Below are 27,986 nucleotides of genomic sequence, written 5' to 3' on the forward strand. Positions count from 1 at the left end.
CTGGAAAAACTCATCAGGAAGCTTGGCTCTGTGCGACGTTGATATCGCAAGCAGCCATCCTTCTGGTGCCATCAGCCTTTCCTATGCATTTGCACAGGCTGGGGGAGAAGACAGCGGTGTGGTCTAGCCCAAGCCTCCTATCAGATTAACGCCGCAGCCACTGACTCCTGATGTGTTTGCGCTTAGAGGCCCGGATTTCATTGCCAACATTTTTGTTGCAAGATCAATGTCTAGACAGATGTGACACAATCTGTGACTGCTGGTTAAGTGATGACTAAAGTCTGTGACTCCAAAACAGACAAATATCTCATCTAGGGCCACCAAGAGTTGTGTGCCCAGGTTAGCCCACCAGACCAAGGGATCTAACTGGCAGAACTACCAAAGATTCTGCCGTTGTGAGAGGGTTCGGTCTGGCCAGCCTCAAAAGAAGAATATAGGTAATGACACTTAGGAGACACGTAGGAGACTCTCCCCCTAAGGTAAACTTAGGGCCACGAGAGGAAGTAAAGGCAGCTATCGAAAGGGTGAACACCTAGGGGGTCTGGGAAAGAGGACTCAGACACAGCAGAGGTGACAAGAGGCTCAGGTGACAGAACACCTCCATCCGTGAGTGAGTGTGACCCTCCCAGTCCTGAACACAAGATGCCCTTCACTGACTCGGCTTCACACAAATCAGATTTTATTGTTGGTATCATCATCTTTTGTCCAAAAGCAAAAAGAAAAAAAAAAGGAAATTAAAGCTTATCAAGATGGTTCAAACTTAGCGTTAGCCACACATCCTAAAATCATCTTATCATTTATCTATCTGTTTGCCCTCCATTATTTTTCACCCCAAGTTCTATGCTAAATAGCAGGAGCAAACCCCCAAGTGCAGAAAAACTGAACGCCTTCAAGCATTGCCCATTTCACTGAAGTTCCTTAGGCTGCTTGCCTGGAGAAATGACCGGGTCCCAGGTGGGCGGGATTTTATTCTTACCACAGAGTAGGTGTGATTTCATGGGAGACTCTTTCCCCAGCCTCCATAGGGATCAGGGTTCTGTGCTGGAGTCCTGGCTAGGAGGGGAGACGCCTATACCGTGAGGCCCAGCTCCTACTACCAGTCCCCTCTGCCGAAGCTGAGAGAGGCAGCCTGTTGTGTGACCTACCCGTCAGAAAGGTGTTAAGAAATTCCAGCAAAACCTTTAGAAAGAAACTGTCCTTCAGTGGGCTGGGTGGTGTGGGACCTGGTGAGCTTAAGGCTCGCCTGCATCCAAGCAAAGCCCTAGGGTGCCAATATCCACAACTAAGCATTGATCTGCTGCAAGTAACATTTCTCACAACGTTCCCTATGTCTGCACCAGGGGCATTGTTGCTGAGGGAGCAGCCCTGACATGCTTCTAGAACTCCTGCTAGCTCTCAATACCTAGGAGGCAGGGTGCAGTTCAATTCTCAGGACTTCGTAATGGCCAAGCTCCCTGGGCATGGCAGGGTGTGGGTGGGAGGGGGGTGTTCCTCACTCTGAAGGGGGATTTGACCAGAAAATCCAAATGAGATGGGAGAGTCTCATTAAAATTCTAACACAAGAAAACTTTGGCAAACTGTATAAGTTACCTCTTGTGCGTTGAAAAAACCAGCCTTTGTGTACTCTATCTTGGCCGTGGCCGAGGCATCTGGATGCACTGTCGGTCAATCAGTCAGCCCCCAGCCTTCAGGGACAGGCCAACACAGCAACGTGACCACTGGTCCAGCCAGCCAGGGGGGGGCCGGCATCCTCCGAGAGATCCCAATCAGAGGAGAAATTGGGTTGCAAAACAAGGTATCTGCAACCAGGTAAGCCGGGATGCTTTAGGAAAATTTAGATTTGTATGGTTTGGAATCCAAAGATTCCATTACGAACAAAAGCAGAGGAAGTCACGTCGCACTGTGGCGGGATTTTTGCATACAACATCTGCTGGAAGTTGTGACCTGATGGGTGTGTATTTAGTAGTTCCTGGCCAAGCCAGGGTTGCAGGAGGGATCAGATCGCTAGCTCCCAGTGGCCGGGGAAATGCTGGGGGTCCATCTAAGCAGAAGCCTGTTCTTTCCCCTGAAGTCACCTCACGTACGCAGAGGCCCTGCCTTGAAACCCTGCCACTCCAGCCCACAAGGAGGGCTGCCTCCTACACAGGAACCAAGACTGCCGCTTCTTAATGATGCCCCTGATAAGAAATGGAAGAGGCAGATGCAGGCTTCCCAAACCCTGCTGACCCATCAGACCAGAGTCTCTCTGCGAAGTGTTTCATCCTGCACCAGAGACACCAAGACAAACCGCCCGCCACAAGCCCGCGAGAGCTCATTGTGAAGATAAGCAAAGATCCCAAACCCTGCGAAGGAGACAGTGTGGCCAGGCTGATGCGGGGCATCTGAGCCACTGCAGCAGGGGAGAGACCTGCACCCCCCTGCCCCCAGGGAGAGGATGTGAGAAAATGTCGATGCTCCAACCAGGAGCTCCGAAGGGGGAGTCCCACGAACCACAGCAGCACCCGGTTCATGTGGCACTTGCAACTCAGCTGCTTGGCGAGGCCATGGCACCCCGGGATACCTCCTCCTCAGAGACCCAGAATGCCATCTGCGGGCGGAGGACTCAGGGCCACCCCTCCCCGGGCTGCTGTGAGATGCCGAGCACGGACTTGTGGAGGATTCTGCACTCTTGCAGGGACTTGGTGAGGTCAAAGAAACGCCTCCTGGGCACCTCTAGGGTCTCGATGCTGCACTGTTGGTAGGTGGTCCCGTTCCTGCGTTCAGCCACGGCCAGCACCGTCTGCAAGTTATCGGTGGGCCGGAAGTGACGCACGAACCTTCGGCCAGACGGTGATCGGATGGCGAGCAGCAGCCTGGGCTCGAGATCAGATGGCTCCTCCATGTCCCCAGTTTGTTTCTGGGATCGAGGCACAGGTATCCCTCCCGGGGAACAACTTCCTTGAGCCCTGAGGTCTCCTTCACTTGTCTTCAGGGTACGAGCTTCCTTGTGGTAGAGAGCCCAAGGGCTGCTCAGTTGCAGTGACCCTGCCTTCTTGGCTATGGTTTCCACTGCCTCCTCCTCCTCCTCCTCCTCCGGGGTCCTCCTGTTGATGGACGGGAGGACCGGGTACTTATTGAGGGAGGAGGCGGCCCCGATAGGCACCTGCTGCTGCAGCAGCTCCGAGATCTCATCAGGAGTCCCCTGGGGCAGAGACTTTGGGGTGCAGGCTCTGGGCTTCTGGCTATTCAGTGATGTCTCACAGGGAATGGCTGAGGGTGGAGAAGATGGGGAGCCCTGAGCACACCCCCCTGAGCTGGGGGGCCTGTGCAGGCTCGGCCGAGTTCGTCCCTTGGCAGACTTGGGTCTGATGACGTGCATATTTAGTGAGTTCGGGTGCCAAGTGTAGCTGTCAGACGTGCTGAGGACAACAGAGCTGCGACCACCGGGGGCTCTGTTCACAGGGGCTTCTGTGGCCATTGCTTCTTAAGACCCCTAAGGAGGCATGAGAAAAGAGAGGTGAAACTTCCTGGATTCCAAGGTCCGAGCCCTTAGCCACTGGGTGCCAGGAATAACCCCAACCAGCACGGAGTTAGAGCAGGGGCACCCTCCCTAGGTTCCTGGCATCTGGAAAAGCACCCCAGTGGCAAGACATTCAATCATCCATTCATTCATTTCAGGCACCTGGAATATGTCAGTGAACTAGCAGCAAGGAATTCATTCATTCATTCCAGGAATCTGGAATATATCAGAGAACCAAAGTCCTAGAAGCTTATCATAGTGAAGAAAGAGAGGTGTTCACCCCAAAAGTAAATAGGTATTTTCAAAGAGTATTAACCACTTTGAGTCAGTGAAATAAAGCCTTGCACCAGAGAAGTCTATGGGTGGGAGGGTTTCAGCCGAGGGGCCCAAATGAGGAACTGGAACAAGCTATGTGACAATCTAAAGCAGAGGATGATTTTTCTGGAAATATTTGTCAAGCTGTGTGCCACATGGTCTCTGTTCTAGCTATTCAACCCTGCCACTGAAGCACAAAATCAGCTCCGGCCCATTTGTAAATAGATTGTGGTTGCAGCATTCCAATGAAACTTTATTTAGAGAGACAACATGGAAAAAGCCAGCTTTGGTTGGCCCCCACTTCAACTCTTGATCAGGCTGGTGTTGGGGGAAGTGCACACAGATGAAGGAAAACAGAGAAAACTCCTGAGGTGGGGAAGATCTGGGGTGTTGGGCTCCAGGGTACAGGGTCCTGGCTGTGGGAAGTCTTGGGCCATCCCACACGTGGGGTGGGGGTGTGGGGGGTGGAGAAGTGGATTTGGGGTTGTTGTAGTTGTCTGTGCTCTTGGAACCCGAAGTCACCTTGTTGAGTCAGCCAGCAGGAATCCAGGCTCAGACCCTGCTGGAGAGCTGGCGGGAGGCCGACAGCTTCTCTCCAGGGTCAGGGAGACACTCGCCTCCCGGTGTCTCACAAACTTGTTTGCCCAGGGCCAGAAAGTAAAGCACTGTGCCCAGAACTGCCTGACCATCTTCTTCCTCCTGTTCAGGGTGCCGCAGTAACACCTTCACCAGCACAGTCACCCCTCCTCCTCCTCCTCTCAGTGCTCAGTGAGCTCTCTCAGGACAACACAGTCTCAGTGGTCTCTGAATCCTCTGCCCGAGGACCGCTGCTCTCTCTGCCCACGGCTGGCCATGTCTCCCACTTCTCATCCACCCCCCCCCCACTTCCCAGTCATTCCTAAGCCTTGTGTTCTTCACGAAGCAGCAGGTTTGGGTGTAAAGGACATAGGATGTGATGCTGTCAGAAATGGCTTTTAAGTAGAATGTGGTTGTTGTGTTCCAATAAAACTTTATTTAGAGAGACAAGATGTGAACTCTGTCATACACTTAGCTGTGTGTGTGTGGCTGGGAGTAATCATCCTACTTTTCTGGAAAATATGTTTCTTCATTGTTAGAAAATTAGTTCTAGGACCTTGAAGACAGGAGTTAAATGTCTCCAAACCACAGTCTCTCCAACATGAAGACAGTAAACTGAGACCCTCGAGGAAAGCCCATGAGCACCAGACTTGGTGCTGAGTGAAAACAGTGAATTTTTTGTGCTTCATCATGTTTTGTGCTTTAGTTTTCCTGTTTGTTTAAAATCCTTTTTGTGATTTCATGCCCTAAAGTCTCCTTTTCCCAACTTTGTCCTTGGTGGTTCTATGTCCTTGGTGGTACTTCCAGTTTCTGGCTCATAGTCAAGTATGTGCAAGCACCACCACAGAGGCGCAGAATAGCCTGAGAGCACAACTGAGGCACATGATCCCTGAGAGCACCACAGCTGAGGTGACAACCCCTGAGAGCATCACTGCTGAGGTGACAACCCCCGAGAGCACCATAGCTGAGGTGATAATCTGAGATCCCCACAGCCAAAGTGACACCCCTGAGAGCCCCACAGCCAAGGTGACAACACCTGAAAGCCCCACTGCCGAGGTGACAACCCCTGAGAACCCCACAGTGGAGGTGACAACACCCAAGATCCCCACAGCTGAGGTGACAACCTGAGATCCCCACAGCCAAAGTGACACCCCTGAGAGCCCCACAGCCGAGTTGACAACTCCTGTGAGCCCCACTGCTGAGGTGACAACCCCTGAGAACCCCACAGAGGAGGTGACAACCCTTGAGAGCCCCACAGCAGAGATGACAACCCCTGAGAGCCCCACTGCAGAGGTGACAACCCCTGAGAGCCCCACAGCAGAGATGACAACCCCTGAGAGCCCCACTGCTGAGGTGACAAACCCTGAGAACCCCACAGCAGAGGTGACAACCCCTGAGAGCCCCATAGCTAAGAAGACAAACCCTGTGGGCATTATAACTGAAGATGCACCGAAGCTGTAGTCAGGGGTGCTATCCCCAAGCATGTGTGAGCACCACATAAGCGCTACAATCAGGCCTCGCACGACAACTGAAAAGTGTCTCACCCAGCCTGACCAAGCACATGGGCAAGCACTGCCCCCAGACGTGCATCCCTGGGCGAGGCCTATACTCCAAGGCGGGAGCCCAGCCCATCACTTCCAGATGAGGGAAGGGGGAAAATGTGCCATAAAATCCTTCTCACAGCCCCTTTCTCCTGCCCTGCTCTCATCCTTGTTTACCTCCCACTCACTAAGGCCAAGCTCCCGTCCTGGAGGGCGACTGGAGTCATCAGCTCTGTCCTCTAACAGACACCGAGGCTGGGTGACGCTCCCTTCCCCACACAGTCCACCCTAGCCCCCACCTCACCACTCTTTCACACCCCATGTAGCTGCTGGAGTTCGGGAGACTTCCCCTTCGCAGGGAAAAAGCCTGGCCGTCCCCATGGTAATCTATATTCTGATCAATTGTTCAGAATATGGGTTTCTGTCCCCTCCCCCCCTGTTGAGTTGAGCTCTAAAGCCACTTTCCCTAAAGCAGCTCTGCCCTTTAACTCAGGGTGACTGGAGAAGACCATAATTGGCCCAGAATTCTGCCCAAGGCACGCTCCCTGCATCAAGCAACCCCACTCCCTGTCCAGTCTAGCTCCACCCCTCCCCCTCCCCGTCCCCTTGCAGAATGGCTATTAATTTGCCACAGCTTCTACAGAATCATGCCAGGCTTGCCTTCCACCTCCCACACATGCCTCAGGAAGGCTTAACTGTCAGTGAGTTTGGTAACTTAGAAACCTCTTCCTTAACAACTTTGATGAGAAAAGTCATGTGTTCTTGCAGGCTCTCTGCGGGATTATTTTTAACTTCTGCACTGGAGTCTGTGCATGCACTTTCCATACCTTGTGGTGCTTTATAATTATCCATGCTCTGGGTGTCATAGTCAAGACACCCTGGTCATAAGATAACATGACTGTGAGCTCGCTAAGAGAAAACCTCAATTATGACTAATTCTTCGGAGCCCACTCGCGGTTATTTAGAGACTAACACCTCCTTCAGGTAAAACCGTTCCATAGAACCTGCTTTCATAAGCCGCTGCCGCCTCCCGAGCGCAGGGACCATCTGCTCCGTGCAGACTCCCCCTACAAGGACCACTGGACAGGGAAGGGGGCGGACACAGGTGTTTAGGGGCCTGGGGCCCAATGGTGCCACACCACCCTGGTCCTCCTGTGGGGTCCTGTACTCTGTCTGCTTCCCTTCCTGGAAGGCTTCTGCAGCCTTTATAAGGCTCCAGGATCTCCGCTCAGCCCCTTCCACCACCTCAGGGCTTGGCAGGCTGTCAACCGCAAAGTGATTTGACAAGGTCTAGCTGTAGGCATCCATCGAGCCGCCAGCTGCATAGGCAAGTGGTCTGTTTACTTAAACATGCAAGCTGCACCTCAGAAGCCTGCTAGGAGCCAGGAAACAAACACGGATCACTGTTTCCAGGGAGTCGCCAACAGGGCAGGTGCCCATTATGTAAGACTGGGCAGCTGAGCCTGAAAGTGGGAAAAAGAAATGGGACAGGTCCTAAAGTCATGTTTCTGCTTCCGTTAAGGGTCAGACCACTTGGAATCCACAGTAAAGGCAGCTAAATAAAACCACCCACCACCATCTGCCAGTATAGACCAAGGACACATACATCTGAATTGGTCTTTTTCGAATGTTTATCCATTAATCCCCATCCCTGCCAATCCGCTCCTTGGGAAGCTTTCCGGATGAAAAAAGGCTCAGGAGAACCAACGGAAGTTGGAAATTGGCCTGAGAACTGGGAAATGTTGGTCCTCGTCCCAGACGTACCCAGGACTCATGATTAGAAAAAGTGGGAGTGGAGAAACTGGACAAGTCACTGAGAGTGCAAAGGTTTGCAGGAGAGAGTGGGAAGGACTCCCGCAGCGGGGGAGAGGGCCCCGGGGGAGGGGGATTGCTTTAATTATTTCCAAATACAGAACGTTCTAGAAGGAAATAAGCTAGGAGGAGGAGGAGGAGTAAGAAGGAGCTTCTTGAAGGTGAAGAGTAAACCCAGGTGACAGGACGGCATGGGTCTGGGGGAGGCTTAGAACTACTTCCGGTCTTTCTGTGTGAATGGGTGGACCTTGCGGTGCCTGTGTCCGCCCTGGTCAGTGTGGCCCAGGCAGAAGGGCAGCGCCAGCGCTCTCAGGACAGCGTGCAGAGTGGGAGTCGTTCTAGTCCAGTAACCGGGAGCTCTGGCCGGTCTGGGTTTTGCCTGGGTGAGTGGCCGGTCCTCTGCCAAGGCAGACCAGCTTTCAGGGCATCTCCCCGGGGCCGGGGCTGGACGACCCGCGGGGCGCCAAGCTGGAGGGCTCAGCTTCGGGGCCTGGGGTGGGGGTGGGGGGCCCAGCCAGGGCTCTCACCTGGCCGCTGGCTCCATCCGCTGCAGGCTCCCGGCTGCTCATTCCCGCTGGTAAACAGCCCGGGTCTCCGGGGCAACCGCATCGGTGGGGGGCCACGTGCTTCCTGTCTGACCGGAACCGACCTTGCCCGGTGAGTGGGGGCTGGGGGCGGGGCAGAGGCGGTGGGACGAGTCGGGAGAACCGGTCCAGGGCCTCAGCTGCCTCCATCTCCATCTCCCCCTGCCCATCCCCAGCCTCCTGGCTCGTCTTCTCCTGGAGAGGGGTAGGGGGGCCGGGGTGGGATTGGGGAGCAGACTCACTAGTCTCCCAGCTGTGTCCTTAGTTCTGACTTTGTCTCCGTGTCTGTGATTCCAAGTGATACCCGGACTGGGTGGCTGCTTTTAGGGGATCTCTTCACGTTTGGGACCACGTGTGGGCCTCATGTTTCCACGCAGCCTGACTCTGCTTCTCCATGGGCCTCCCACTCCTAGTCACAGTGCTCCCAGGCTGCTGTCCTTCCAGCACCAGGGGAACCCCAGGAGACGCCCTGGTCCCTGGTCTCTGCTCCCTCCCTGCCCCTCTCCAGTTCTGTGGCTGAGGAGCCACACCCCAGCTGGTCTCTAGCAAGAATCCGCCCTCTCTGTCCTGCCCTCTCTCCACCTGCCACCGGATGAAGCATCCCCCAGTCAGTCCCCTTCCAGGCGAGGGCTAAAGAGAGCTGGACCAGGCACCGGTGGGGCGTGCAACTGTGTGGTCTCCCATCTCTGCTGGATCCCCAGCCCGTGCAGAAGCTCTCCCACCTCCCCCAGCCCTGCTCTCCCCTTCTTCTTCTTTTTTTTTTTTTTTTTTTTGCTTTTTGGGTCACACCCAGCGATGCTCAGGGGTCACTCCTGGCAGTGCTTGGGGGACCATATGGGATGCCGGGGATTGAACCCGGGTCGGCCGCATGCAAGGCAAACGCCCTACCCGCTGTGCTATCGCTCCGGCCCTCTCCCCTTCTTTTTCAGTGGCTGTTTCAAACCTGTCTCCTCTCCTGAGTCCTCCCACTCGGACGATAACTTTCTTCTTCAGAACGACCATCAAGGCCCAGGCCGGACAGGAGGTCATGCCAAGAGGTCAGCCTCATGGCATGCTCAGAACTGGGAGGGAAGAGATAGTCCCATGGGGGCGCCTTTGCCCACCCAAGATCTATGGGAGCTGCTGGTGCGACCACGGAAACACTGGCAGCTCTGCCACAACCTGGCAGACGTGTCCACCTGCTCCCTGGCTTGCCTTCCTCCGCCTTGCCCTGGTGGGAGGGGACCGAGATTCTGTCCTGGACAGACTCTTCCTTCACTGTCACCCTGAAGCCAGCTCCCTGCGCACAGTCACCAGGGGACACATCCTCACTCCATTTCAGGTCTTTGCTTCTGCTGGCCTCTTTGCCTAGAAGATTCTTTCTCAGCCTGCCCAAGACCCCCTTCCCTTCCTTGGCTGAATGCCCACTTACCCTTCAGGTACCAACTTAGACAATGAAAGCTTTCTTCCAAGATGGAATAAGGATAGCTCCCAAAGGAGCTTGCCTGGGCGTTGTCTGCCAAGCAACCCTGCTAGACCCCCGGAGCATACACATAAGTGGCTCAGCGAATGCAGGCCCAGAAGAGAATATCTGTAGACCTTCAGGCACCGCTTTATCGGAGGCAAGAATTAGAAGTTGTTATTTAGCATCGTTGCAAACATTTGCTATCTTCTCTGTCCTGGACACAGGGACAGAAGGAGGCTGATAATAGAAGCACAATGTAGATCCTCAAGGCTTTGAGACATGTGGTTTGCTGAGAAGAAGCTGTACATGCATAGCTACCTACAAAGAAGGTTATTTCCCATACAGTTTCAATCAAGGGTTGAAGAGCAGGGCCAGGCCGGACATGAGGTCTTGCTAAGAGATTGGCTTTATGGTGCGCTCAGAGCTGGGAAGGAGGTGACGGATTCCATGGGGACGCCTTTGCCTGCCTCAGGCAGGGAGCTCCACATCTGTGGGAACTGCTGGTGAGAGCTGGGATGGGACAGATCTCCCACTAGGGTCACCCCTCTGCCACCCTGTGCTCTTAGAGAAGCTGCCGAAGCCCCACGGGGGTGCAGGAGACAGTGGGTTTTGCAGCTCAGTGCTTGGCCTGCTTCTTGTAAATGATTCTGTCAGAAATATCTAAGCGCTGCTCTTCAGCCCTTCAACACCCACCCAAAAAGATTAAAGTGGGTTCTTCATCAGCTATTTTAATATCACCTAGGGATTATGCAATTCTTTAGAAAATCAGATTGCCCCCTCAGTCCCTCGGGTGTGCATTTATGTGTCCCCATGTGGGAACGCGCCGCCCCCCCACCAAGGACCTGCTTCATATTCAACGACCTGTGCCTTTCGTTTCCCTGGTGCTGGGGAACACACAGCTGCAGGGAAGGCAGGAAGCCCCCTCCCCACCCAAGCCCTCCCTCCCTCTCCCCTACCACCAGGGCTGGGCCTGGGAACTGGCTGAACCTTGGGAAGCTCAGGCAGCATGCAAGTGGACACTCAGGAAGCATGGCTGAGGCCCCTGCCTGGAAGAGACGGGTGGCCTTCCCTTCCTCCCCAATGCTCCCCCCTGGCCTCAGGGAGAGAGAGACCTTCTCGTTTCCAAAGTCTTCGTGCCTCCCTGCCCCCTCTGCTCCCTTCTACCCCCAAACACCAACCGTCCTCTTCACAACCTCCAGCCCCAACCCTGAGTGCTTCTTCTGGAACATGTCCCGTGAGTCACATTCCTGCCATCCCAGCTCATCTCCCCCTTATCTGAATGACTCTCCCCTGAGGCTGCCTTGACTTGTGCCACGGGAACCCTGAGCGAAAGCCTCCCACCCGGACATTCCTACAACACGCTCTCTGTTCCTACCCAAGATATGGGCCCTGGGGTTGTAGGTGAGCTTGAGTCTGAATCCTGGCCCCACCCCTCTGCTTGTGGATGACCCTGGGAGGCTGCTTTAATGCCTCTAGGACTCAGGTTTTGCTCTTGGTAGCAAACACACCATAAGAATAGGAATCTGGGGGCCGAGTGTGGGGGGCAGAGAGATAGTACAGCGGTAGGCGGGTAGGCACTTGTCTTGCATGTGGTTGACCAGGATTTGATTCCTGGCATCCCACATGGTCTTCAAATAACACCACCAGAAGTTACCCCTGAGTAGCAGAGCCAGGAGCAACCCTCAGCATTACTGGGTATGGCCCTTAAAGAAACAAACAAAAGCAGGATTGCGGTGAGTGGGAGGTTGGAACACAAGTATTAGGGCTTGAAGAGGTTAACTGTTTCAGTATCCTGTTTTCTTTGTCTTATAGATCACTGTCTCCTTGGCCTGGGGAGAAGCTCCTGAGGACAGGACTTTGCCTGCCTCTGAGTGTTCTCTTGGGTAAGACCGTGCCTGCTTGGTGGTAAGTGCTTGGCAAGTGATAATTCAATGGATGCTGATATTGGTTCCAAGCTGTCTTGTCCATGGAGAGATCCAGCAAGCTGCCAGTGTACAATGCCTCTAAGGATATCTGACTGGAAGTTAAATGACCTCCCGCGGGGCTGGGCTCAAGGCCAGAGCTTCATTTTCTTAGCAGTTATCCCTAAAGAGCATTCATTTCTTTTTCTTTCTTTCTTTCTTTCTTTCTTTCTTTCTTTCTTTCTTTCTTTCTTTCTTTCTTTCTTTCTTTCTTTCTTTCTTTCTTTCTTTCTTTCTTTCTTTCTTTCTTTCTTTCTTTCTTTCTTTCTTTCTTTCTTTTTTGCTTTTTGGGTCACACCAAGTGATGCTCAGGGGTTACTCCTGGAAGAGCATTCATTTCTTTTAGAACAAGTGACTTCAGACTTTGGTGCCTCTGTCAGTGGCCAGTGTTGTGTCCCTGTGCTGTTGGGCTTGTGGCATGGGGCCCCAAAACGCAAACAAACAAAGAACAAACCGAAAAATTAAAAATAGGGAAGTGAACAAAACAGATAATTGCAGCTAATGTATAAAAAATAAAACCTCTGTCTTTATTTCCTTCAAAGGTAGACATGGCCACCAATGGCTCATTCATGTTTAAGTAAGAGTGATGACATGTGAGTCACAGGTGGCCTGCAGGGACCAGTCAACTTGCAGGCCACTGTCCTACAGGCTGGCCTGGATGCACTACCTACCATATGCCCTGCCTCATATGCCTGGGTCTCCGACGCTGTGTTCTTGGTTTTGTTTCTGTCCAATTCAGACTCGCCCTCCACAGCCCCACCATCTAAGCTCCCCTCTCAAAACAAGCATTCAAGGGGCAAGAAAGAACCAGGTTTGGGGCTGGAGAGATAGTCCCGCAGATAGGGCACTTGCCTTACATGTTGCCGACCTGGGTTGGATCCCCAACACCCTTTATGGTCCCCTTGTCATGATGATCCCTGAGTACAGAGCCAGGAATAATCAGTGAGCACTGCCAGGTATGATTCCAAAAACAGAAAAGGGAAGAAAAGAAGAGAAAGAAGAAAGAGCAACATCTGTCTCGCTCAACTCAGAGCCATGACGGTTGGTGTCTGTGGAAATGTTGTTCTGCCACCTTGGATGTGGTACTTGCATACCAGAGCTCCAGGGAGCCCAGGTGTGGTGGAAAGAAGGTTGGATTTGGAGTCAGGGGCCAGGGTTGGAGTCCTGCCCTGTCGTGTGGTATTTGGGTGGATCTTTGATCAGCAGTTTGTCTTCTCTGAGCTTTGGTTTCCTCCATTATCCAAGTGGGGAGTGAGGGGCTGCCGATGGGATTATAGTAGGAAGGAAACTGGAGTGGAGAACAATGGGAGGTGCTTCCAGACTGCCTCCAGTGCCACTTGCTTGGGGAGGTGAGTTTCTTGCTGGTTTCTCGGAGCACGAAGGCTCATCACTGTCCATGGGCCTCGACTTGCCTCCTGGGATATGGGCTCCTGGCAGACAGGAATGTTGTAGGGAGAGTCCCAGAAGATACATGAAATATCGGAAAGAAGCGAGCTCCAGGAGGGGAGCTGACCCTCAGAGGAAGTCGCTGAGGTAACGAGGAGCTGGTCTTCCAGGAAACTCTGGGGCTGGGTGGTGCCTTGCCGAGCTGTCCTGAAGCGGGTGAAGAATGTTCCTTAAAGGTATCACCCCAGGGGCTGGAGGGGTAGCGCAGTAGGGCATTTTGCCTTGCACATGGCCGACCCGGGTTTGATTCCCAGCATCCCATATGATCTCCCGAGCACCGCCAGGAGTAATTCCTGAGTGCAGAACCAGGAGTAACCCCTGTGCATCGCCGGGTGTGACCCAAAAAGAAAAAAAAAAGGTTATCACCGCAGCCAGGTGATTGCTAGGGGTTACTGCTTCCCTGCATGAGGAAGGCCAGAAGCTCACAGCACCCAACCTCTGCATTTCTCAGGGAGGGAGAGAATCAGGGCAGCTGGGTCCTGTCCCTTTGGGGGTGACTTGCCAGGGACTGTTCCAAGGACCCAGGAAACAGCGGTAAAGCAAGCAGCATTTCTGCCCACACAGGGCGTTGGTCTCTCCACTAGCCCACGGTCCTTTACAGGCTTGGGTCTTGTCTGTTAGAGGTCCACGTTGGTGCTTAGGAGGCGTCCTTGCCACTTTCTTGTGAGCTCAGGCCCCTCCTGTGTCCCCAAAGAGCCCTGCGTGTCTGCGAGCTGTGAGTTCCTTGCTCGTGGCCTGGCGCAGCCAGCCTGGAGTGATGAGAACTCATTAGCAGCAGCAGCAGCGCTTCAAAGGGAGACTGGCCGGGACCAGCCCTCGGAGGGCCCCCAGGCAGACAGTCTGCACCAGAGTCATGCCAGCGGCTAAAATAGTCACTAGCCAAGGGAGCCGCGCTCTCCCAGGGTGACTGTTCTGAAGCGCTCCTGGGAAACTTGACCGTTAGGTACCAAGGGAGCCGAAGCGCCGTCTGATTCAGCCACATCCCAGAGCTCAGCTGAGCTTGAGCGTGAAGCCCTGAGGTGACGGGATCTGGCCGGAGTCAGGGCAGGAAGCAGAAGGACCAGCCATGGGGAAAGAGTATTGTCTGGGACAGGGGGCATTGGAAAGGGCTCACAGGGCCCCAGGTTCGAGCTCTGGAACTGTATGTATGGCCTTCTAAGCACCATGGGATGGAGTCTTCTAGGCCCCCAGCATCACGTGGGAGACCCCCCCACCGAAACAACTAAACCAAACAGACAAAACCCAGAGAGAGCAGCTGACTAAGGCATGTGGGTGCCCGTGACCAGGGGGACTGTCTAGCCTGGCCCCCTGAGGTGGCTGCCGCGTTCACAGCGGGACCTCACTTCAGGGCACTGAGCAGTTTCACTTGGATAAAACTGGGGGGCCCCGGGGAGGAGGTCGCTCTCTGAGGATACCGTTCCAACTCTTCAGGCCTGTGTTGCTCCGTCTCTGAAATGATAACCAAGTCTCTGGAGTTACTGAGGATGAAGTAATAGATAGAAGCCCCTGCTGGGTTTAAGGGAATAGCCCCCAGCATTTAAGCATTCCTTAGTAAGTGACGAACAGGTACTTTCAGTCTGGCTTCTGAGGAGAAGAGGCAGGCGGGCTGAGTCGATGGATGCCTATGAGCCCCGGGATCTCTGGAAGAATCTATGGGGAGAGGTGGTGCGGGAGGGAGCTGACTACCAGGCCCACAGACCAGGCCTTCCTGAGCTGGATTTCCGTTGTGAACCAAACTGAGAAACAAGGAAATGTGTGGACCCCCCTGAAGTAAGGGGAGGGGGAGAAGGGGAGGGGAGGATGAATAAGGTCTGGGGATGTGGCTCAGCGGAAGGATACTTGTCTCACATATAGGACACCCCAGGGTGTCTATCCCCAGTGCTATGAGAGAGAGAGAGAGAGAGAGAGGAGAGAGACGAGAGATAGGAGAGAGAGGGGAGAGAGAGAAGAGAGAGAGTGGAGAGAGAAGAGAGAGAGGAGAGAGAGAGAGGAGAGGGAGAAGGGAGGGAGGTGAGTGCATAATGTTGCCAAATAAGAAATTTTAAAATTTTGTTTGTTTTTTGGGCCAGACCCATCCTCTGGGCGTCATCCTGTCTCTGTGCTTCAGCATCACTCCTAGGGGGGACTTGGGACCATATGGAATACTAAGGATTCTGCATGGACCAGCCGCATGCAGAATAAGTACCTGACCCCACTGTACTAGCTCTCCAGGCTTCTCTTAAAAAAAATTTTTTTTTAAACCCACCATACTTAAAACCTTGAGAACAAGGGACACTTCTATTTGTTTTTGTTTTTGTTTTTTTGTTTTTGGGTCACACCCGGTGATGCACAGGGGTTACTCCTGGCTCTTCACTCAGGAATCACCCCTGGCGGTGCTCCGGGTACCATATGGGACGCTGGGATTAGAACCCAGGTCGGCCGCGTGCAAGGCAAATGCCCTACCCACTGTGCTATCGCTCCAGCCCCAAGGGATACTTCTATTTGTGTACGGAGGTCCACACACAGGAAAGGCACAGTACTGAGCGCTAACTCAACTTAAGAAAGGGCTCTCTATTTGGACCCTCCTCGGCTCTCGGGGCTGCTGCTACAGCTGGGTGTCTCCCACCCACTCGGCCTCACCTCACTCTGGGCCTGTCTCCCCTGAACAGGAGTTCTGTTGGCTCAGCCTGCAAGCAGAGGGGACTTGTAAGCGTGGCACTTGGACCCCCGTCTCCATGGGAATGAAGGCCCTCGGGTTTCTGGTGATCTTCATCTCCTGCTGTAAGTGATGAAGGAAGAGGAGGCGAGCTCAAGGCTACCCTCTCCCCTGCCCTCTCTGGAGTGCCCAGGCTCTCCCCCTCCCCATTGTCCTCTCTCTGTCCTGCAAATCTGGGCCTGGTCCCAGTCTTGGGAGCTCAGGAAACATCCTGAAAATCCCAAGCTGCTCACCATCCGGGAAGAGAGAGGACGTCGGACGACCACCTGTCACCACACACATGCACCGCACATGCGTACACATGCACACAGGAGGGCCTGTCTTTTTTCCCTCTGGACGCTGATCGCCTTTATTTCATTTGTCATGTGTGTTCTGGTGACTTTTGGAGTGATGTGAAGCACTGCTCCTGAGATGCCGCTGTTTCTCCTGCACTGTGGCCGGAGACCAAAGCTGGTCCAGCAGACCCCAGCGGAAGCAGTGCTGGGTCTGTTGGAAAGTCTTGGATTCTTGGAGTAGAATTTTTAGCTGTGTAGAAATACTATTGGGTTTCAGGTTGACATGGCATAAATAAGACTCCTTTTCCCCCTGAGTGATGGAATTTGTAGTCTTCCAGCCCGTGATGGGGGCGGTGTTGGGGAGCAGGGTAGGGGACCGTGTACAGTCTTCTGTAGCTCCCTGGGGTGTCCAGGCAGCCTCTCTCCATGCCCCCCGCCCCCAGAGCCATGGTCTGAGAGGGGAAGGCTCCCCGGGGGAGTCTTTGAAACCCTCGACTCCAGTTTTCTTTCTCAAGTTCCATCTTTTATTTTAAGTTTATTGCAAAATATATGCTCATAAAGAAAAGTAAGATAAGTGAGTGTGATGTGGAAAACTTCTGTTCCTCCTTCCTCCTTTCAGACCTTTGCCTGGAAGGTCTTTCAAGCCTCTGCCTTTCCTAGTTGTGGCTACTCCTAAGATGTACAGTTTACACCACACACACTCACACACACACACACACACGCACACACACACACACACTTTAATAGAGAAAGAATGCAGTTCATTGCAAAAGAGAAATCAGACAGCATGATAGGATGCGAAATTCATGTTGTTTCTTTTCTTCTTCTCCACCTACTCCAAATTCATTGCCTGGAGATACTGCAGTTAGAGGCGGGATGTTTACAAGGCATCACTCAGTGATTATCCCCTGTCAGTGCACAGGTGGGGCGTTCCCCATTTGTTGATATCACAAATGCTATTGCTGCAAACAATCCTGTGTATACATAGCAGCATCACAGCAACCACCACCCCCCGTGCCCCGCCCCCGCCTTCCTGGGCATTAGTGAAAATCACTGGCTCCATGAATGGAGGCATCTTTTGTCCCTGACATGTCTGCTCTCGCCCGTGAGCTAGTAAAGACGTGATGGTGTATATAAGGACTACACTTGCCCCCTCTCAGACCCCAAAGGTGGTCTTTCCCTCAGGTGGCAGTTTTCTGCTCTTGTCAGCTCTAGTGGACTGCATTGTCCGGTGCGTCACAGACATTGGGTTTCCATCCTGTACTTGCAAGTGTTACAGAAATCTGATCAGAAAACACATGGGCACCTGGAGAGATAAGAAGGAGGGCCCCGGTGTATGTGTGCCAGCTCAACCTGGCACGCCAGAAAGGGTCAAGCCCCGAGTATAGTTCACACAGACCTTTTATACGCCCCTTACCAAAGGCATTATTAAGCATGTCCCATGGTTGCTAACATGTACGATAATTGGTACAATCAGTGATGAATATAATTTAATTTCCATGCAGACATTTCCTAATTGTTTCTGTGACCCTGTTTCTGTTCAGGCAACCTGAGCAGACTTGCTCGCTTGTTCTGTTCTTGTTGTACCTTTGTGATTTACGCCCTATTCATCATTGCTGTCGGATCCAAGTCTGAGTCACTCAGAGGTCGAGTAAATGGGACCTTCACCTGTTCCTCGCTGAAGATACTGGGCATTGCCAGCAGAGTGCCCTCTTTCCCCACTAAGCGCTCTCAGCTGGGGGTGCCAGGGTACCCTGTCCTCTTCCCTGTTTTCTCCCTGGCAGTGCTGGGCCCCACCCATGGCAGCTTCTGGCAGTTTCAGAGGATGGTCAAGCTCGTCACGGGGCGCAGCGCCTTCTCCTATTACGGATACGGCTGCTACTGTGGACTCGGGGGCAAAGGAACCCCCGTGGATAACACTGACAGGTGAGTGCAGGGTCCCCAGGCCACCCATCGACACGGGCCACCGCTCTGTGCTGGGCTCAGGCTCAAAGCTATAGAGAGCATCGGGGCTCTTACACGCACGTGTCCGAAAGCTCCTCCGGTGAGGGCGAGGGAAGGGCGGTCAGAGGGCGGGCCCTGGGGAGCCCAGCACAAAGGCCCCCTGGCTTCTGGAATGTGGGGTCAGGACAGCGGCTTTCCTGGGAGCCACACGGGGACTTGCTGGTTGGCCATCGCTGCCAGCGACGAGTTCCTTTTATGGAATTTTCCAAGCAGTGCTCAGGGGACTGGAGCCACTTTGGCTACACTCAGCCAACCAGAGTGTAGAGCTCAATGGCCACATCGTCGGGGCCACACCCAGCAGGGCTGCGGGGCCATGTGGTGCCTGGGTATACAAAGCACGTACCCCTGACCGGGGAGCTACTTCCACCCTCGAGCCCCCTGTTCCTAATGACAAGGAGTGGGGCTTGTTTGGTTGTTGTTTGTTGTTATTGTTGCTTTAAACGCCAGGCCTCAACAGTTCTGTAGTGAGTTCAGTTCAAAGTGCTGCGAACCTTTCCAATTTCCAGTCCCCATGGCGAATGTGCCCGTTTCTCAGCTCACCAAGGTGGAGTGTTACAGACACCTACAGACCTGCTTGCTGTCCCCAGGACCAGATGCAGGGAGGTTCCGGGAGAGAGAGTCTGGGGAAAGAGATCCAAACTGGATGGGGTCTTGCGGCACAGACCTGGTCCCAGGCCCTCGCATCCAGGGCAGGTTGGGGGGGGAGGTGGGAGTGCAGGGTCCTGGAAGAAGGGGAGGGTGGTGGTGTCTGGGGTGTGCCGTGAGGCATTTGTGGACCCGTCCATCTGTCCATCAGAGAATGTCTACAGTCCACTCTCGTGCTGGCGTGGATAAGTCAGCCCGACAGAGCAGCTTAAATATCACTCCTGGAGCTTGACTCCTCCAAACTGGGCTCAGGAGACCATGGAATATTCCAGCCTACGGACCTCAGGGCCCTGGAGGGGAACTGGTACTCCCGACACCCTCATTACTGCAGACACCTGGACACACTTGGTAGAATCTACTTTTGTCCTTACAGAGGCCTAGCCAGCACTCACTCCTCTCTCTTTGATGGACGAAGGCAGCGAGGAACCGCCCCCCCCCATACCACAAAGCCCCCAAACATGCAACTCCCAAGTGATGATGTCAGGGTTGGAACAGGAATTTGCCTGTTGAAATTCTAGGCCCTTCCCTCAACACCCCATGCCTCCCTTTTCTTTATTCTCTCTCCTTGTTCTACCCTGACCCCCCAACACACACACACACACACACACACACACACACACACACACACACACACACACACCAAGTCTGAGCAGAGCTTTGTAAGAGCAAAGCTGCATGTAGTGCATGATTGTTACCAAACGGGTCTCCTCTGAGAATCTTACAGAGCCTCGCATGTAGCAGGTGCTCAGTGAAAAGTCATGAATGAATGAATGAATGAATGAATGAATGAGTGGACCTCTCATTAGTTTGGCAGTCACCCCTCCTTTCTCTTTTTATATAGAGAGGACAATTCTCACTTCCAAGGGTCCGTGAGGGGCAAAGAAGAAAGAAACTGATAGTGAGATCTTAGCTCTGTTGTTTGGTGGGGAGAGGAGGTTGGACCACACTGGTGGTGCTCAGGGGTCATCCTGCAGTGCCTTGGGGGGTCAGCTGGCTATAAGGCAAGCACCTTCGCCTCACTTCTCAGTGTCTCTCTCTCTCTCTGGCCCCTTAGTCATCACTGACGCTGCCAGGGATTACTTCCCTGCCTCCTTGCACTAAGTGCTCCCCTTTGCCCAGTCTCTTTCCCTGGTGCCCGCCCCAGGTCAAGTCTGTGTCTCTCCTGTCTGGCTCCAGGTGCTGCCAGGCCCATGACTGCTGCTACGAGAAGCTGAAGCAGGGCGGCTGCCAGCCTGTACTGGACACCTACCAGTTCCACCTGGTCAACGGCTCTGTGTTCTGTGAGTAGCCTGCAGGGAAATACTTTGAACCCAGAGTTTTTCCCAAGTGCCTGAGGAGGGAAGCAGCCATTGCGGTGGTCAGAGCTGGAGTCCTGGCTCTCTTCCCTGGACTGTCCTGCCTCCCGGTGACTCATCCAGGCCTGGGGCGTAGTAGGTGCTCAGTAAATAGGTGTTGCCTGGAGGCTACCTCCAGCCTTGCAGCTTCACTTGGCAACGGTGGCTTTGGGGAACATTCCTCCTTGGATCTGTCATGTGTTAACAAAGCAGCTGTCTAAGAGTTGCACCAATGTTTGTCAAGGGTGGCTGCATGTCGGACACTGTGATAGGCACCATGGGAGACACCAAAATAAATAGGTGAGGCCAGAAAGCGGAAGCCGTTGGAGGAAACGGACAAAGGGTGGAAGTGGGCATGGAGACGAGAGTCCAGCAAAGCAGGGCTGGCTCCCAGTACCCCACATATGATCGGAGACAGAGTGTCCTAAACAGACCAGAGACAGAGGCTCGGGGCCGCCCAGTGGAGCCAATGGTTTGAATGGATGGGCCTTCGGGCAGCAGTCTTCAAGGCCCAAGTGTGTCTTGCTAGCCCTAACCACCCCCCTCCCAGCCCCCAGGGCCTGAGGAGGAAGGGAGGCGTGCTGTGGAGGGTGGTGGGCACTTGGGTGTGAGGAGGGCCATCCCGCACTGTCTCCTGCTCACCTGCCCGAGCTGTCACCTGCAGGCCCCAGCCAGAGCCGAGCAACAGCCTTCCGGGGAGCCCTGCTCCCTCTGAGTTTCCTTTCCTCCTTTCCTTGGTAGAAGAGCATCTATTTCATTTTCTTTATTGCGCTTAGGGAGCGGCAGCACAGAGGGTAGGGTGTTTGCCTTGCCCGTGGCCGACCTGGGTTCGATTCCTCCATCCCTCTCGGAGAGCCCGGCAAGCTACCAAGAGTATCTTGCCTGCACGGCAGAGCCTGGCAAGCTCCCCGTGGTGTATTCGATATGCCAGAAACAGTAACAAGTCTCACAGTGGAGACGCTACTGGTGCCTGCTCGAGCAGATCGATGACAGTGATAGTGACAGTGCTCAGGGAATTTCTTTGAAGCATCATCCATATTTACGGTGCTTCCCTCCAACCCCATCTCAGGCTGTTAATTGCTTAAAGAGTTAAGGGTCTTTGCCTGGACCCCACCTTTTCCACTGACGCTGCGTGGCTGAGGGCTTCCTCCCCTCGAGGGTTAACCCAGCGGAGAGTTCTGAAATCTCGAACAGGTTGCCTAGCAGCTAGTGGCTGCCGGGGTGCAAGTGGTGAGCAGGCAAGGACAGGGTGGGGCGGGGGGTTGGGGGAGCAGCTGGTCCCTCCCTTGTCTTTAAAGGTCCCTGGAAGATCAGAACAGAGAAGGTTCTGGAAGTCAAGCCCAGGGGCCAGTTTTCTGAGATGGGGAGGGGAGAGTAAAGGCTACCCTCTGGCAGTCAGTGAAGTTGGAATCCCTGCTTTGAGGGGACTTATATAAGTACGTGACATTTGCAAGGGACGTTAGGATCGGCCATCGGTGACACCCCACTGCACCCACACATCCGCCGTATATGTCTTGTTGGGGGGTGGCGTGGGGCATGGGAGGCCGAGCAGGGATCCAACCAGCAGGTGTCACTGTCCCCTCCATCCCCGAATCTCTGGCTCCCCCCCCCCCCCACCTAATAGTACCCCCTAGGGTGAATCTTATGGCAGAAGTCTTTCTCTCTTTGCCCCTCGTTTAATCCTCATGGCCCCTCCTCTGTGACATGCCCCCACCCCCCCACCCCTATTTCTTTACTGACCTGTGTCTCCACCTCCTGTTCTTCTTGTTGACATGTCCTTTGTTCCCAAGCGGGGTACGAGATCAGTGGGAGAGAGCAGGGAGCAGGGGTCCTGGCAGGGTCCTCGTTCCCAGAGAGCCTGCGGCGATGGGGGCCCTGGAGCTACACGACATGGGGTCAGCATGCTCAGATCTGTACCCCCAGTTCCCTGCCGGAGGCCAGGCACATGCTAGGAACTCAGTCTCTGGTGAGGGGGTGAATGGGAAAGGCCTGGAATCCTCGTGCAGGATGGGGCCCGAGCCAAAGTACAGTGTACAGTGGGTTGGGTGTTTGCCTTGCAAGTGGTCAACCCAGGTTCGATCCCGGGCATCCCAGAAGGTCCCCCAGCCCTATTTGCGAGGAAACAGGCATGGAGAGGAGAAACCACTTGTCTGGGCCCCTAAAGCCTGCAGGAAGCACAGCTGGGAGGAGAGCTGGACCCCCGTTTCCAGGGAGGGCTCCTCCACTGCCCCCACGGGCCATCGAAGTCCGGTCAGGGTGATCACCACAGAGGGACAGAGCCTTTCCTCTGGGTCCAGGGACAAGTGGCCAGCAGTGGCTGGTAGGCTATGTGTCATGGGTGGAGGGGGTCAGTCATGGTGAAGCAGCCCCATTGCCCAGAAGAGCTGGTGTGCAGGACAACAGACAGACCCCAGCAGAGCCGTAAAATACGGTCCTTTCAGGGAGGGAGAAGCTGTGAAGTCGCTGGAAGGAGAATGATGAGTGCCGGGGCTGGGAAGGAGAGCAGCTTTAGGCACTGAGGAAGGCTCTCTCAGGAGATGGTTTGGTCCCGAGGCCTCAGTGCCATGGGGCGTGGGAGCAGAGGGTTTGGGAGGGTGTGCAGAGGCTGCTGGGCACCAGGGCAGAGTGTGGGGTGGCGGGGTGGGTTGGCGGAGGATCTGCCCTCCCTGCAGTCACGGGGTCCCCTCCAGCACTGTAAGCGGAAGAGGAGCAGAGCCCCCCCACCCTGGCTTAGCAGAGCAGGTGGCCACGCCGCAGAGAAGGTCGGGAGCAATGAAGGCAGCACGGGGGTTGTTTCAGGAGCAGTGGGAGACGTGACTCCGGCTGGGAGGGGGCTGAGGAAGTGGAGGGAAGCATCAGCTCCAGGGTCTGTTTGGAGGCGAATGAGAGGGTCTGCTGACGGAGGAGGGGAGCGAAGCCAACAGCAGCCAGAGAACCTTGTTGTCTGCCGGGCTGGCCCCAATGGGGGACGCTGGGCCTGGGCCCTTTGCATTTGAGCTGCCTGTCAGCCCCCTGAGGTGGGGTCAGCTGGACACACACTTAAGAATCCGAGCTCAAGGGTGAGCTGGGAGTTGGGGGGTGAGAGACAGAGGTCCAGCCTCCTGAGGGTGGTGCCGAGAGGCCTCAGAGCCCCAGCGGGAGGGCCAGCGGGCACCCTGGCGGAGCCTGGCCAGGAGACTGTCCACTCAGCGTCCTGGCTTGGCCTCCTCATTCGAGAGTCTTTCAGGAAAGGATAAAAGATACTCAGAAGTGGTCAAGTCCTCCCTTCATGCCTTAGTTTCTCCATTGGCAAAGTAGAAGAGGTGGGACGTGGAGGTAGACAGGATTTCTCAAAGGTGGCGTCCACAGAGGACCTTTCTCCAGCCTCAGTCTTCCTTTCTGTAGCTCCACATCTGCTCCAGGGGGCTCGGGGATGGAACCAGCTACCAGACTGGCAGGCGAGAACCTGGCATTGGGAAGAACCAGAGACAAAGGCAGAAAGGGGGACAGAGGCGAGGGGAAGGGAATGACCACACTTAGAGGGGCAGAAGATGGGGGCTGGAGAGACAGTACAGCGGGTCAGGCATTTGCCTTGCATACGCCAGACCTGGGTTCGGTCCTCAGCAACCCATATGGTCCCTTGAGCACTGCCAGTAATAGTTTCTGAGGCGTGCAGAGCCAGGAGTATGGCCCTTAAAAAAAAAAAAAGCAAAGCAAAAGACAGTGATGAGGGAGCAGGAGGGGGCAGAGAAAAGGCAGGGGAGTGGCCCAGGTGGAATGTGTTACCCGATGGGCCTCTAGAGAGGTCGCAGCTGTGTGACCACGCATGGGCCAGCTCCTGTGGAGAGGAGAAAAAAGCTGAACGGATGGGGTCAGGTCCTTCAGCCCAGAGGGCCTGATCCTGAGAGGACCCTTCAGAAGAGCCAAGGGGTCCTGGTAGAGCCCTGCAGCCTCTCGGGGAGGGAAGCAAGGGCAGGGCTGGGGTCAGCAGAGGCCAAGTGAGCGGTTGAGGCTCTCCGGGGGCTTCCTGGGAGAATTAGATCTTGCAGGGTTCTCACAGATGGTGAGGGGGGCGTGGGAGGGCAAAGGTGCTCCAGGCTCCCGGAATAGTGTGCCAGGCAGGCACCGAGGCCAGAGGCGTGAACACCCCAGCACACTTCCTGGGGCTGAGCGGAGGGTGCAGCTGGAGCGGAGGGTGGGTGTCGGCATGTCTTAAGAAATCAAGTCACCAAGGAGCCGTGGGCGGACAGCACGGGGGGGAACTGTGGACGCAGGGGAGGGAGGGAGGCAGGCAAACAAATACTTTCTAGCCAGCATGGGCCGGCTTTAAGAGGGTGTCTCTTTCTCCAAATTGTCAAGTCCAGGCTCCCTCCTCATCACACCCCTCCCACCCCCTGCCCCCAGGTCATTGTCCGCGCTGGGCACCGCCTGGCCACTCCTCGGCAAGCAACGCTAGAGTCTCCTCACAAGGACCCTGTGCCCTGCTTGCCTGTGAAGTTTTTGTTTGTATCTCTGCTTTGTAAACGCCCAGCCTGAAGTTGACTTGACGCCAGCCCAGGGTATCTGGTTGCCTCCCATCCTCACGCCATCGTCTCCTAGGAGAGCGGGAACTGCTGTGAAGTCCCCATCTAGTGAGGGATGCTGGGCCTCAGCCCCCAGCTAGCTAGTGAGGGATGCTGTGCCTTAGGGCGCTGTGCCTTAACCCGCTAGGGCGCTGCCGTCCGGGTTGAAGAGCGCCACCTACTGGTGACTCGGTCAAAGGGCAGACGCTCGTTCCCAGAGGCCCAGAGAGGTTTCCCTCCAGCTGAGGTTTGCCCGCACTGAGCGCCTGTTCTGGACGCTGCTGTGATCCTGGTGGACAGGACAGACAAGTCACAGCCTCCCTCTATAGAGAAGACACAGGCCCAGCCAAGTGGATAAGGAGAACACGAGGTTGTGGAAAGGAAAGCTTGAGTGAAGTACAGGGCGGGGGAGGGGCACGACGCAGGGTGGCTGGAGAGAGAACTTGATTCACTTGGTTGAACTTGGGAAGAGAGGTGTTTGGGTGACACCTGGTGATGCTCAGGGGCGATTCCTGGCTCTGTGCTCAGGCGTGGCCCCTGGAGGGATTTGGGGGAGACGGGCATTTGCTGGGGTTTGAAGCAGGGTCGGCTGCACGCAAGGCGAGTGTCTGACCCAGAGGGAACTTCAGATCAGGCAGTCAGGCAGAGTTTTACCAGGAGCCAAGAAGTGGGATGCCTCTGGCCCCTTGAAGGCCTCGGGGAGAAGCGTTGTCGATGGAGAAAACAGCGCAGACTCTGGGATAGGACCGAGGAAGGCGTGAGGCAGGCGGAAGTGGGCATGCCTGGCGTAGTTGGGGGAGGGCGGCGAGCCACGAGGATGGAGAAGCTGCCAAGGCAGGGCAGGACAAGTCTGCTTTGGGGCTCACGGCAATAATCTGTGTTTTCTGGGGCCACACCCGGTGACGCTCCGGGGTTACTCTGGGCTATGTGCTCAGAAATTACTCCTGGATGTATAATTACTCCTGCTCAGGGGACCGTATGGCATGCCAGGGATTGAGCCTGGGCTTCCCATGTGCCAAGCAAGTGCCCTGCCCGCTGTGGTGTTGCGCTGGGCCTCACGACACGAGCCTGGACTGTCTCCTCCAGAGAGCAGAAGCCACAGCGGGGCCTCAAGAAGGAGAGTAAAACTGACCCTGGTTTTCTCTTGTCAAGCACCCAGCTGAGCAGAGAGATAGCTCGAGGATCGCAGCCCAGGCTTTGCATGTGCTGGGCCCCTTTGCATGTCCTTTGGCCCCTGACCAAGGTCCCCCTACGTGGTCCTATCCGCAGCCCCAGCACTACCAGACATAGCTCCCCGGCCCCGAGAAACAGCACACTGCTGGGGGCCAAGGCACCAAACTCAGGCCCCAGGGCCCCTGGGCAGTGTTGGGGGCCCACCCCCTACCCCCGAGAATGACCTCATTTACCATCAGGGCTACTCTGGTGGCCCCCAAATACTGCTGGCTGGAGCCTCACCAAGAGTGGGCCTGGGTCCCCCAGTGCCACTGGTGTGGCCTCTACCACAAGAAGAAACAGAAAAGAAAGTTCATGGATGAGCCCGCGGTGATGGGATGGGGCAGCGGCTGAGCCGGCGCGGGGGGGGGGGGGGGCGGGGGAGGGAGGTGGGAGTGTGACTGCTGGGGGCTGGCTGTGGGGAGCCAGGTAGGGGGGCGTCGGGCAGCTGCCTGCCTGGAAGTTCCAGAAGGAGGGGCACCTTTGCAGAGCAAGGGTCTGGGTGCAGGACCTGCTGGGTGGGCAGAGGGGGGCAGCGATGTCCTGCGTTTCCTGCTGACCATGGTAAGGTGACGAGGCCCAAGCAAGCTGGGCCAGGGGTGGGGGTGGGGGGAGAGGTGGGAGCGACAGTTCCATGCAGGTCTCGCTGTGTGGTCTGGCCCCAGCCCAGGCAGCGTTCTCGGTGGCCGCTACAGGGGACTTGTTCTCATGAGAATGGGGGAGGGCTTGGAGAGGAGAGACCCCAGTTTTATTTATTTGAGTGCAAAGGTGGATGGTGGTTTCATGCTGGGGCCTAATGATGTATCACTGCTTGGACCCTGTGGTACCAGGAACTACCAGGCCCACGCCTGGCCATGCTGGGGTCTCCAGGCCCACCCCCTGGCCATGCTGGGGTCTCCAGGGCCCACCCCTGGCCCTGCTGGTCTCCAGGCCCACCCCTGGCCTGCTGGGGTCTCCAGGCCCACCCCTGGCCTGCTGGGGTCTCCAGGCCCACCCTCTGGCCCTGCTGGGGTCTCCAGGCCCACCCCCTGGCCCTGCTGGGGTCTCCAGGCCCATGCCTGGCCCTGCTGGGGTCTCCAGGCCCACGCCTGGCCCTGCTGAGGGCCTCTAGGAGTGCACCTGGTGATTTGCGTAAGGCCGTGCCGTGCCGGGGATGCAACCTGAATGAGGGGCATGCACGGAGCGAGCCAAACTCCTGCCCTAGCCCCCAGGCCACCCAGTTTCATTCCTTTCTCTTTTCACGGTTTTCATCCCATTGCAACAACTGTCTTTCCCCAGCCTTAGAGTCAAATCCCAGGGGCGGGTGGGCTGGGAACTGAGTGACCCTTGTGTCTCTGCAGGTGAATGTGCCCTGGGCCCCAGCGTCGGCGGCTGCCTGTGCGGGCTGAGGGCCTGCGAGTGTGACAAGCGGTCTGTGTACTGCTTCAAAGAGAACCTGCCCACCTACAGGAAAAGCTTCACCCAGTTCTCCAGCCGGCCCTACTGTGGCATGAAGCGAGCTCAGTGCTAGGGCAGCTGCGGGTCACTTGCCAGCCAGCCCCTGCCTTGGGACCCTCCCCTCTCCAGTAGATTCCAGGTCCTGCAGCTCTCACTTCTGTCCTGGCCTAGGGTGCTCCTCTGTCACTCGGCACTGGGGGTGCTGGACATCAGCCATAGAACAAGACAACAGTCCTTGCACCTTGAACAGACAGAGATAGATGCTCCTGAGAGCAGTGCATGCTGGGAAACACAGAACAAGCGGGGCAAGGAATGTCTCACCCTTCCCAGCCAGTGTCCTGGACGGGAGGCGCAGGGTCTGTTCTTCATGCCCCTCCCCCGCAACATCCACATGCAAAGTAGACTTGAGGAAAAGATCCCAAACCCAGCTCCGACTGGGAGCAAAGCAGGCCCCCTGGATAAGGGGCTCGCGGCCCTCCGTGAAGCACCCACAAAGTACTTAGGGAGTTAGTGTCTCACTTGCCCAAGTTCTGGCCTCTAAAGGCCCTCCTCTGTTGGAAAAGCCTGTCCCCATTTTCACCTCTCAGGAGATGGCATGACTCGTTGCTGTCACCGGATGTCAGGGTCCAGAACGCCCAAGAAGTGGAGAAAGACCCATGGGAGAG

General features: G+C 55.4%; 2 protein-coding genes across 3 annotated transcripts; one reads left to right on the top strand and one right to left on the bottom strand.

Moving 5' to 3' along the window:
- Positions 1-683: 683 nt before the first annotated feature.
- UBXN10 (UBX domain protein 10) lies at positions 684-8,305 on the bottom strand. The gene is made up of 2 exons (XM_055139728.1): positions 8,271-8,305; positions 684-3,472 (listed from the first exon to the last, which is right to left on the bottom strand). Exon 2 carries the CDS (start codon positions 3,455-3,457, stop codon positions 2,603-2,605), a length of 855 nt encoding a protein of 284 aa, XP_054995703.1. The 5' UTR covers positions 3,458-3,472; positions 8,271-8,305; the 3' UTR covers positions 684-2,602.
- Positions 7,990-27,985, top strand: PLA2G2C (phospholipase A2 group IIC). 2 transcript variants are annotated; one of them, XM_055139729.1, is made up of 7 exons: positions 7,990-8,126; positions 8,297-8,400; positions 11,584-11,676; positions 15,827-15,938; positions 17,933-18,074; positions 19,974-20,077; positions 27,225-27,985. In XM_055139729.1, exons 4-7 carry the CDS (start codon positions 15,893-15,895, stop codon positions 27,392-27,394), a joined length of 462 nt encoding a protein of 153 aa, XP_054995704.1. In that variant the 5' UTR covers positions 7,990-8,126; positions 8,297-8,400; positions 11,584-11,676; positions 15,827-15,892; the 3' UTR covers positions 27,395-27,985. The 2 variants fall into 2 exon arrangements, with proteins under 2 accessions (XP_054995704.1, XP_004603739.1); XM_004603682.2 differs by lacking the exons at positions 7,990-8,126; positions 8,297-8,400 and adding an exon at positions 9,272-9,364.
- Position 27,986: the final 1 nt, after the last annotated feature.

This window comes from Sorex araneus, chromosome 5 (genome assembly GCF_027595985.1).
Source record: "Sorex araneus isolate mSorAra2 chromosome 5, mSorAra2.pri, whole genome shotgun sequence".
Taxonomy (NCBI): Eukaryota; Metazoa; Chordata; class Mammalia; order Eulipotyphla; family Soricidae; genus Sorex; species Sorex araneus.